This window comes from Botrytis deweyae (assembly GCF_014898535.1).
Source record: "Botrytis deweyae strain B1 chromosome Unknown BDEW_056, whole genome shotgun sequence".
NCBI lineage: Eukaryota > Fungi > Ascomycota > Leotiomycetes > Helotiales > Sclerotiniaceae > Botrytis > Botrytis deweyae.
The window spans coordinates 187,820-199,582 of record NW_024066263.1 but is presented as its reverse complement, the minus strand read 5'-3'; the positions used below and the strand labels follow the sequence as shown (position 1 = coordinate 199,582).

The following is an 11,763-nucleotide window of genomic DNA, read 5'->3' as shown; positions in this document are numbered from 1 at the left end:
CAAACCACCAACCGTCAAATCATCAACTTCCTCGATACGAACTTGTCAATGGTTGAGCATACCGGTCCCCAGTCATCAATACCTTGAAAGGCAAGAGCTTTGACTAAGATTAACTCAGCTTCATGCGGAGATTATGATCATTTGATGTGGAAGTATTCACCAATTGCTAATCCTTCACTCCTAAATCATTGTTTGGTCTTTAGTTAGTCTGATGGGTTGACCTAAAAGACGTATTTAGAAGGTAGATATTGCATCCCTTCCTTCAAAGAGGACCCTTTCCCCACAGGAAATGCATGCTATCATCTATCTACTTTTCTTTTGTTAAGATTTACCACATATCTACCTTCTTATCAAAGTTCAATTCCCCACAACAGAGGGAACAGAATAACTTTATTAGAGTGCCAAATCTCACAAAGAAGTTTCGATTCATCTATATTTGTAGGAAGATATCTTTCATTCAATCTACTTTCTACTTTCTACTTACCTGCCCTTCAAACATGTTTCCAGATTACAATTCCCCAGATCTTCATCTGGCTCACCCAACCCCAGAAGAAAAGCTAGCAACGTGGAATCTCAACTATGAAGAATGGGGCAAAGCACTTTCCAAATCAGACTATCTTCATCGAGAACAATATCTCGCCAGCGTTCCCTTGACCTCGGAAGATGGAATAACCTACTGGTGTCTAGTCGATAAATCCGCCCCTCCAAACAACCGGGAAATCTATGCCTCCTGCGAATCCCTCCGCAAAAAAGCTTTTATATCCAAAGAAGGAAAAGTCGAAGAAGTCATCATTCATTCAATTGGATCTGTTTTTTGTCCTCCCAAAAATCGAGGCCGTAAATATGCTTCTCGAATGATGACAGACCTGGGCAATATCCTCAAAACATGGCAACTCGACCCCAACATCCCCGGACGTCAAAAGACCCCCGCCTCCATCCTCTTCTCCGACATAGGCAAGAAATTCTACGCAAATCACGGCTGGCATCCCTTCCCCTCTTCGCACATTTCCCTCCCCCCTCTACCCAACCCCGCACATTCCACCCCCTCCCCCTCCTCCCATCCCACCACCCTCCTCAAAGAAGCAGACCTCCCCCCCCTCTGCGACCTCGACACCACCTACATCCGGCGCGTCCTCTCCCGCGCAAACGACCACAAAACCCACATCGCGCTCCTCCCCGACCACCCCACCATCCAATGGCACCACCTCCGCGAAAACGTCATGTCCGTCTCCATCTTCGGACGCGCCCCCGAAATCAAAGGCGCGCTCGCCGGCACATCCCCCGGCTCCCGCGTCTGGGCCTATTGGACCCGCGGCTACTACGGCCCCGTCGATTCCCCCTCCTCGGGAAATTGTCTGCACATCTTGCGCTTGGTACTCGAGGATGAATCGAACAGTGCGGAGAACGCGGAGAAGTTGGAAGCGGTGTTGCGCGAGGCGCAGAGGGAAGCGAGCGAGTGGAAGATGAACGAGGTGCAGTTTTGGAATCCGACAGCGTTGGTGGAGGACTTGTTGAATCGGTCCGAGTTGGGCGAGAAGGGTATCCATCGGAAGGTGGAGAGGCAGGAGGAGAGCGTGGCCAGCTTGATGTGGTATGGTGAGGGAGAGGGGACCGTGGAGGAGGTGGAGTGGTGGGGAAATGAAAAATATGGATGGTGTTAGGGTTTGTGTTGGGTTTTGGTTTTGGGTTGGGTTTGGGTTGGGTTGGGTTTGAGGAAGGAATTGTGGTAAAGAAAGATGGGATGAAAATCTATCATTGTCGTCATCGTCATCGTCGTCGTCGTCATCGTCATCGTCATCGTCATCATCTTTTTCTTAACATGGGCGGCAGCGGATCTCTTTTACATTGCATTACATTACATCACATCATATTACACTACACTACACTACACTACACTACTACACTACACTGCATTGCATATAGCAGTAAACAGTAAACAGTAAACAGTAAGCAGTAAGCAGTAAGCATAGCATAGCATAGCATACCACATATCTCATCCCATTTCACCATTTCACCATTTCACCTCACAGGAAGAATGAGATGAAGCGGTAACATTTTGACTTGATAGATAGAGAGAGAGAGAGAGAGAGAGAGAGAGAGAGATCTAGAATCATATTATATCGTATCGTGTCATATCGTATCGCATCATATCGTATCATATCATATCATTTCATATCATATCACATCATTTCATATCATTTCATATCGCATCGCATCGCATCGCATCGCATCGCATCGTGTCATATTATATTACATACATATATATCATATCATATTATATAATATCAAAATTGATATTCGTATATAAATACATATCAAGAATCTAAGTTTTGCCAGCTCGGAGAAAAGATTTAGATGGGGATCTTGGTTTGATTGGGTGGTGGATGGTTTGATTGGGTGGTGGATGGTTGAGTTTGGTTTGTATGGGTTTGGGTTTGGGTTTGTATGGATGCGTGGATGGAATCTTTACGCATAGTTAGAGTCTTAGTTACTTACTTCAAATGCCTAGGTATGTATGACTCTCTGCCCAGGTAGTTATGTAGGTAGGTAGGTATACTCACTTGCAGTTCTTCAATCCCCTTCCCTTCCCTTCCCTTTAAATTCTCAGTTTAGATTTCGAGTTTTGGAATTTGAGACAGGAATGAAGTAGAGTACTCCGACTGTGTTGAGGGATTGCGTATCCATATCCATGATCAAGCACAATCAATTGAGTCGAAGATTGTATAGGGAGGTAGGTAGGTAGACTTCTACGATTTGAGACCCGAATTTGCCGGCTCCACGGCGCATATATCTTACGGTTGATTTCCTGCTCTGCGAGTACTAGTTTTGTTGGTGTAGACGCCCTTTTGTTTTGTTCGTCTGGGTGCTAATGATGGCTCATCATTCATACTCATGTTGCTGACCCTCTTCTCGGGAGCGCGATTCTCGACTCTCAAACTTGGCTTTTCCTTCTTCAATCCAAGCTTCCATGATGAAATCTCCTACTTCCACTGCCCTGATAGCTGTACTCTTTATACCTCCTCTTGCCTTGCCAACTCTACTCTCTTTCCTAGCCTCCGGCTCATCATCTCTGGCTTTTCCCTTTCCTTTTACATCTGTCGCGCCTTCAGTTGGGATTTGCAACTCCGCCACTGCCGGTTCCCATCGCTGTGGATGTCCAATTGGCGCATTCCCCTCTCCCTCATTTTCTTTCATCTCCATAACAACTCCCCAGGTACACTCCTCTGGATTCTTCAAGTCCTCCAATTTACTCGCACTATAGGCTAGTTTTCTTAAACAAGCACGTAATTCTTCTTCGACATCAATATTGCGAATGGCATTTATATCTGCAGGAGCGCGTCCTTCGAGGAATGTAAAGCGTTCGTTGAAGGGAATAGAGGGGAAAGAAGAGAGATTAAAGATGTAGCGTTCGAGTACTTGGACTGAGGGGGACGAAGATGGATAAGGTTTTGTGGGAGGAGAGGACGAGATATTGGCGGGAGAGGACGAGGGTGCGACTGCGGGGGAATCGGAGTAGATTACTATGGAGACGGTATTGATGGTTCCAGCTTGTAGGTGAGGGGTTATGGCGCTGACGCAGGAGTTTATGTAGGCGCAAAGTTCTGGGTGGCGGTTTTGAGGGACACTGGGAAATGGTTAATTGAGGGTTTGGGGAGGGGAGAGATTGGCAATCTGACATAGAGGAAAACCTCAAGATTGATAGGAAATGGGACTGAGAAGAAGAGAACCAGTAAACTTACGGGAAATTAAATGCGCGCGTTAGGAGAAAGGTATTTTCAGGATAGAGACCGCGCGCGTGTAAGATTGTATGGATTGAAAGAGTGAGGAAGGAGAGGAGATGCGTGTGTAGTGAGTGAGGGGTACTGAGGGGTGGAGGGCGTGCCGGCATTGTGGATGGAAAGGGTGGTTATCGAGTTGTGTGTGACTTGCTTTTGGAAGAGTTGAAGAGCTTGATGATTGAGGGGCGACTACTAGGTAGGTAGAGAATGCCTAGTGGTTGATATGGAATCTTCACTGATTTGCTTGCTTGATTTGGGACTTGGACGGTAGGTATGTGGTGGTAGTTGTCGTTACTTGATCATGACATACATATCTTGTCATTTGATATCATTATTGGAAATTCACTGTCTCCCAATGCATACCGACTACCTACCTACGGTACACATCTCAACATATGATGTCGATCATTGATAAAGTTTCCTACAGTAAGAATATTTTCGAGGAAAGCTCGAGAATCTAATCGATAAGATCTACCGACCTACCGACCTACCAACCTACCTACCAACCTGCCAACCTGCCCACCACCAAACTCTAAAATCTAGACCAATGATTGGTGAATGATGAGGTCAAATCATATCAATTTACCAAACGCGAATTTCAACCACGACGATCAACTTTACCGTGATACCGACTACGAATTAATTCCAACACTTCTCTCACAAATTTATTCACTCCCACCCCATTATCTACAACCCCCCTCAAAAAGGTATCACTCAATCCTTTGAGATACCTCTCCCTTTATTTCTTCTCTTTCATTTCATTTCTACATTCGATTTCTTAATTTGAAGAATCAAATATGGCTTCACAGCACGAGACACAACTCCTTCAAATACTCGCAGATACACAATCATCTGCAGATGGACCCCGCAGACAAGCAGAAATCTTTCTTAAATCTGCTCAAAACGATCCAGCTTTTCCTTCTGCGCTTGCATCAATTGCTTCTCATTCAACCGTCCCTTCAGAACTTCGACAAGCTGCTTTATTAAATCTAAAGAACTTTACGAGTAAGAATTGGACTGGTCATGATGATAATGGCAATCCTACCATTCAGATTGAGGAGGGCGCAAAGGCAGAGATTAGAGCACGAATGTTGGGAATTGCTACAAGTGATGTAGATTCAAGGAAGATTAAGGGTGCTGCTAGGTTTGTGGAATTTCTGTTCCTGACAAGTTCTTGGTCTTGGATAGGCTGATGGAGGGGCATTTTGATGTCATGAAAAGCGCACATGCTAATCTGCAATTGAATGAACAGTATGGTAGTTAGCAAGATTGCAAATGTCGATTATCCAGATCAATGGCCAGATCTCCTCCCAACTATCCTACACATCATTCAAACCGGCACAGATTTACAACTACATGGATCATTGAAAGTATTAGCAGATGTTGTCGAGGAGAGTTTGAGTGAAGATCAATTCTTCTCCGTCGCACGAGATATTGTCAATACTGTCTATGGTGTAGCAGTCAATGAAGCACGTCTAGGAAAATTACGCGCACTATCGGTATCTGTTTTCCGAGGAACTTTCGATATTATGGAAATGGTCAAGGACGAACATGGAGCGGAAGTTAAAGCATTTGCAGAGGAGGTCCTAAAGGACTGGACACCATTCCTTGTGGCTATTATGAAGCAACCTCTACCTCCACCACCAAAAGAATCTGAAGAGGATGGACCAGTCGATCAGCAATGGCGTGGAGTTATTGCATTAAAGTTACAAGTTGTTAAGACCTTGATGAAGATCAAATCGGTTTTCCCAACATTGTTACTTCCACAAAGTCCAGTTTTATTCAGCGCTACCTGGGCGGAATTGTCAATGGCACAACCTATATTTCAAGAGATGTATGTCGATAATGATATGCCAGGTCGCATGGAGGATGCGGATAATTTGCCATACACTTTGGATTTCTTGGTATTGGAAGAGCTCGACTTTTTACAATCATGCTTGAAAGCTCCCCCGGTACAAAAAGAACTCGAAACTCAATTACAAGCAAATGCTGGTGCAGCTATGACTCCTTGGGTTGTTGACGTTATGAAGCTTGCTGTAAATTATGCACAAATTCTCAAGGAAGAGGAAGAATTATGGGATATTGATGTCAATTTATTCTTGGCAGAGGAATCATCAGTTACCACACAATACACTCTCAGAATGTCTTGTGGAGACCTCCTCATCAAACTTGGTGAGTGGTTGTCTCATGGTGCTTTGGAAGGTTTATTGGCCTATACCCAAATGATCTTCTCCTCGGACGCCGCTTCATGGAGAATGAGAGAGGCAGTTTTATTCCTTCTCACTCAACTCACAAACGATTTCTTGGATTGTGGCAAGGAGATCCGCCCTGAGGTTTCCCAAGCTTTCTTGCCTTTCATCGACTATTCCATCAACAGAGAAGAAGAGCCATTATTGCGTGCCAGAGGATATTTGGTGGCTGGTAATCTTGCACAAAGTCTACCCCAGGTTTCTCTTGGATTACTTGATCGTACAGTCAGAGGTGTCAACTTGGATGAGGCTGAAGTTGTCAAGGTTTCTTGTATAAAATCTATTCAAGGATACATTCTAGCTCACAACGTACCTGCTGATCGACAACTTCCAATTATTGCTTCCATATCCGAATTCCTTCACTCAAAGGATCTTACAGAACTTGAATCTGCAGATGATCTTCTTGTTACGTTGGTGGAATCTTTGAGATCTGCAATTCAAATGGATACAAGAGTAACACTTGCAGATGAAGGTGGAGCTTTAGATTTATTGTTTGTTCTTGCAAAACATGGTGCCTCGAACTTTCAATTGACTATGTTGGTCACTGAATCATTTGAAGAAGTTGTTGAGTCATTCACTGGTGGACCAGGCTACCCAGCTTTATGTACTAAAGTATTGCCTTCATTGATCGGTGCATTTGATGTGGGATCTATAACTGATGATGATCCTTTGGTAGAGGTAAATCTTTCTGGTGCTCTCAATAATTTGATGCTCAATACTGATATTTTCTTCTAGCTTGCCGCAGACTTACTTACTATTCTTACCGAGAATGGATCGGAACCACTTCCAGCTGGATATGTTGCTGCCGTATTACCTAAGTTGAATCGACTTTTGATGACCACAACTGAAGGTGGTATTTTACGACCAGGTGCCGAGGCAATCAAGTATATGCTTATGCATGATCATCAGCAAGTCTTTGCTTGGCATGATGAAAGCAATAAATCAGGTTTGGAAGTTTGTCTAGTCATTATTGATAGATTACTTGGTCCTGAGGTGGAAGATAATGCAGCATCAGAAGTTGGAGGTCTTGCAGCCGAACTTGTTGAGAAAGCTGGTCAAGAACGTCTTGGTCCATATTTACCACAACTCTTGAGAGCTGTTGCTACACGTCTTGCTACAGCAGAAGCTGCTCCTTTCATCCAATCTTTGATTTTGGTTTTTGCTCGCTTATCTTTGGTTGGAGCACACGATGTTGTTGAATTCTTGAACCAAATTGAAATCAACGGTCAAAGTGGTTTACAAGTCGTTTTAAGCAAATGGTTGGAGCATTCAGTTATGTTTGCAGGATATGATGAGATTAGACAAAAGTAAGTTTCTCTTTCCAATCCTACTCGTAAATTCGATCGTCCGAAGGCTTATCATAAATAGTGTCATCGCACTCTCTAAAATTTTCAGTCTCAACGATCCACGTGTTGGTCAAACCATGGTTAAGGGTGATTTAATCATTCCAACCAGTAATCGGATCATGACTCGATCCAAGGCCAAACTCAGTAAGGACGGATCATACTTCACGCCCCCACCACAACTAACGCGACAATCAGACCCCGATAAATACACAATCATTCCTGCATCGTTGAAAATCATCAAAGTCCTCATTGAAGAACTTATTTCAGCATCAGGACTTCAGAATGCAGCAACGGCGGCAGCAGCAGCAGAATTCGCGGATGAAGATGGAGATGATGACTCATGGGAAGATCTTCCCAGTGTACTTGATCTAGGTTTGTCGAGTACAAAGGCAGATCTCATGGCATTTGGAGAGGGAAGAGGGGGTTTCGGAAGAAACAGAGATGATGAGACGCAAGCTTACTTGACCGAATTCTTTGTTAAGGCTGGAAGAGAAAATGTAGGAGGGTTTAATGAGTTTTATGAGGCATTATCGGATGAGGAGAAGGTTAAGTTGCAAGAATTGGCCCAGGGAGCTTGATTGATGAATCGAGGTAATGTGTGAGATAACATTGTGATGGATAGATGGTTTTTTGGGTAACTGGAGATTCGTATGATGCTACGATGATATGTTGAGGTAAATCGATGTATAATTTGCCTGTCTGGCTGGTGCGCAGACGGGATTTTATTACATGGTATGATATGGCACCAAATGGATCCAGACACCGCAATGTATTCGTTCCAATTTGGAGGAATGAATGCGAGTGATCTGCATCACGAAATCATGACTTGAACGATGATGACGGGGAATTCTTGAGCTCAAAATAAAAGTAAATACTTATGATTGATCGATGGGCTGGGTACAAACAAATATCATATGTTGTAGATGGATAGCTTGATGGATGGTCTGATGGATGGTTTACTACATGTATGCATGGAAATAAGATGGTATAGAATAGCATAGGATATATTAGTAAGGTGGTAATGAATGCTTGATTCCAATGTTTGTTTTGTTTTTGGGGTGGATTGTTTGGTGTGTGTGTGGATGGAGATGTAAAGGTTTGAGTGACCAACCAACTGAATACCAAATCATTTGTAGTTGCTCGACACTTGCTTGGGGCGTCGTACCGAGTGTTTCTACTCCAAATCCGAAGAGTAAAAAGTCACTCATATTGTGAGAAGGAAAATATGTGGTCACTTCCATATATTTCCCCTCCCCCCGGGGATTTCTCAACAGAACGGTATTTCCTCACTTGACTTTGTTTGCATCGTCTTCAACAAACACGAGCTTTCATTTCATTCTTGATCCCAGTAAGCACATAGACTCTACAGCACGGTACGTACCCATAGCATCGATCAGGGCTCCTCGCAATGATTTCTTTGCTACTAGTCAAGCCAATCTTCGTTTGCTTTTCCATTAGACAGACTCCTGGTATCTTGATCTCAAAGGTAAACAAACACATACCTCCCTTTCTTTTGTGCCTCCTTTTCTGCTTCGTAGCGCTAACTCAAAATCCCCTTTACGCTCTTCGGTCTTGATGATTTTGGAACACCCCAGCAATGTGAATGTGGCAGTTCTCTACGAGTGAGTATATCACGAATTCTCTTTGCCAAACTGATACTCGAATTGTGTGTGCACTGTCGTTTCTGTGAATGAGGCTTGTCGAAATTGGGATTGGTATTGGGATTCTAATCTCAAGGTGACTTCTGCGGGGTTAGTCTTGATGTAATGTAATGACGCAATCGGGAGGCATGGAGGTACGTTACCGGAGTAGCTATTCATATTGAATTTGGCCATTAGTAGCTTTAGCTGATCGGTGATAGGGGATCACCATTCCGTGCTATGGATTCTCTTGTACGTGAGGATGGCGATTCGTTTCCTGGAGGAGTAGGTATGTTCCAGTGAGGGTACTTTGCGTATGGTGGCTGACTGGGATGTGGATTGGTGGTGGCTGGCTCGAGGTGTTGCTTCTGGAATTGTATATTCCGATGGTGATGTATTGTGGTTTAGAAATGGAGATGCTTACTTACTTAGTTGTTGCTTGTCAATAATCGGTAATGAAGCTACCGATGGCGAATCATTTGAACGGTTTGAGAAGAATGGGACTTGACCGGGAACAATACAAAAGTATCACTCGCATTGCATATCGTGTAGCAGAATGGACGGGAGTGAAAGCACAGAAATCGAAGGACGTGAGGTGTGGTTTGATTGGGGCGGGAAGATTCAGAGATAGTGTAAAAGTTCGTGTTGTTGATATGCCAGAGTACTTCTCATGCTAATTATCATCCATCATATACTTTTGCTAAGGCTGTTGCTGCGATACTCCTCTCCTCCATTTTCAAGGATTCAACTCCGTTAGGCTACACGCACTATCGTACAAAGCGCAATTAGACGGTAACTCTTCACTCAATACCGGAGATGTAATGACTTTGGTATCAATCATCTTTCAGTTCGATATATGATTTTTATATCGCCTGATTAACTTGTTTATATCTGCACTGACATTATTTATCCCAAGAAAACCAGAGTACTACAATCTCAGAGCGTACTTCGGTCCTCGTGAGTTGTCATTGATATTCGTAGAGATGAGAAAATGAAACCATTTGAATCTATGATAATATGCGTCAATGAAGCTAGAGTATGTATTTGTATTCTCTGATCATGACTAAATGATATTGGTATGTTTCTGGAAGCTTTCCCATTCGTTTTACACGTTTCGCTACATCGCATTGCGATATCGCTCAATTTTCGTATAAAGCTTGAAGGAGAATGTTCCTCTTAGAACGCGGATGCCGAGTACTTGATTCCAGGAGGGAATCAATGCACACCGGATAACATTCTCCTGATATTTACATTAAAAGCTATTGAAGAGTGACTTGATTCATCTCATGAATGAGTGTAGCGTGTTGAGAACACTTCCATCTGAGCCGTCCAGGCATGATTTTTCGTAAGAATCTCATGAGATCGAATTCATTCGCTTCCCACGAGCCGACAAAGCACTAAACTTTCTCTCTAGCTTGATGGAAAATGCTTCAAGAGACGAGCACCATGGCCGAAAATGACGCCTGGCACATAAGCCATAAAATCCCATATCATACCGCCTAAAATTCCATATTGAATCAGGACATTGATGATCGATTGTCCAATTCCACCTGTACCATTTGTGGTCATTGTCCACAATAGAAAGGGACATTATCAAATTATCTGCAGGTATGAAAACCTAACCCTGGCCGAAAACATCACACTTGCAATATCCTCTTCGGAGCTGAGAGAAAATTCAGAGTACAGCGACCACACTCTCAAAGACTGTGTCACTTACCTTTCCGCCCACTGCTTCATTTATTTCAAACTGACATTGTTACGGTATCCGTAAAGCTCGAAGGAATCAATGCAATGGAAAGTTTCCTGATGTATTCTCCCAACGACTATTCAGCTTTCACTCAAGGCTTGCGAATATTCTTCCGGCTTAATTCCCAGTGTAACATTTACTCCAGTTTTGTAGTCCTACATACTCGTAATCGAATACCAAGCCTTGGCCAGTGTAAACAGCGATAAACACAAGCCCAGGCAGATTCTCAACGAGACATAATATGATGAATTCTAGATCGTGGAATTAATAAGTCGTAATACCTTGGGTCACACACTTCAAGCCAGCAGCTGAAAAAAGATGAAGCTTATGCTTCATGTTCTGCACTTCATCTATAAAGTCGCTTGCCAAGTACAATACAAAGCCAAAGTCGTTTATTGACTCAACTGAACGGCTTCTTGAAGCCAAGAATCCGAAAGGCGACATTTCTCGATATTGGATACACATTTTCCCATCTAATCAACGTACCGCCAAGTAGCTTTACCACACGGTAATTCGCAGGTACCTTTGATGTGATACAGCGATGAGAAAAATCGTTGCCCGGAACCTCAATCTATCATTCTTGATCGCTTTCTCCAAGAGTTTTGGGGTCTTGGTAGCATGGAATGATTGCGTCCTTGGCGGCCGAGCACTCAATCGTTCACCCTTTCATGCGAATCGGCCCTCGCAAATTCACCAAAGCAGAATCTTCCATACTCAGGTTCATCCGTCCCTGAATTGACATTTCATGAGCGTTAAGACTTTTTCCCTATCTCCAAGGGGTGACCCTTGACTTGGCAATTGTGAACTTCGGTCGTTTCCATTAATTGCCTGTACATTTGTGATGACTTGTTCATTCATTAATCCATTTTCATAACCGACGTAGCATAATTGAAAAGGAGTAGATTTTCATGTCCATGCACATATCGCGAGACGGTGAGACTTTGATGCCACGACATATACTGCGGGAAATGGCCCCCAAAATGCCAAGATAATTCCCCAACC

General features: G+C 43.5%; 3 protein-coding genes across 3 annotated transcripts; 2 read left to right on the top strand and 1 right to left on the bottom strand.

The window, feature by feature from the left end:
• Positions 1-497: 497 nt before the first annotated feature.
• On the top strand, positions 498-1,661 carry EAE98_012007 (uncharacterized protein; the record flags this gene model as incomplete). The annotated part of the gene is made up of 1 exon (XM_038959631.1): positions 498-1,661. One exon carries the CDS (start codon positions 498-500, stop codon positions 1,659-1,661), a length of 1,164 nt encoding a protein of 387 aa, XP_038804055.1.
• A 1,219-nt stretch (positions 1,662-2,880) lies between these two features.
• EAE98_012006 (uncharacterized protein) lies at positions 2,881-3,889 on the bottom strand (the record flags this gene model as incomplete). Its single annotated transcript, XM_038959630.1, has 2 exons — positions 2,881-3,625; positions 3,741-3,889. The coding sequence occupies 2 exons, from the start codon at positions 3,887-3,889 to the stop codon at positions 2,881-2,883; spliced, it is 894 nt and encodes a 297-aa protein (XP_038804054.1).
• Positions 3,890-4,163: 274 nt separating this feature from the next.
• Positions 4,164-8,413, top strand: EAE98_012005 (uncharacterized protein). Its single transcript, XM_038959629.1, has 5 exons — positions 4,164-4,923; positions 5,032-6,706; positions 6,764-7,335; positions 7,397-7,518; positions 7,570-8,413. The coding sequence occupies exons 1-5, from the start codon at positions 4,577-4,579 to the stop codon at positions 7,950-7,952; spliced, it is 3,099 nt and encodes a 1,032-aa protein (XP_038804053.1). The 5' UTR covers positions 4,164-4,576; the 3' UTR covers positions 7,953-8,413.
• Positions 8,414-11,763: the final 3,350 nt, after the last annotated feature.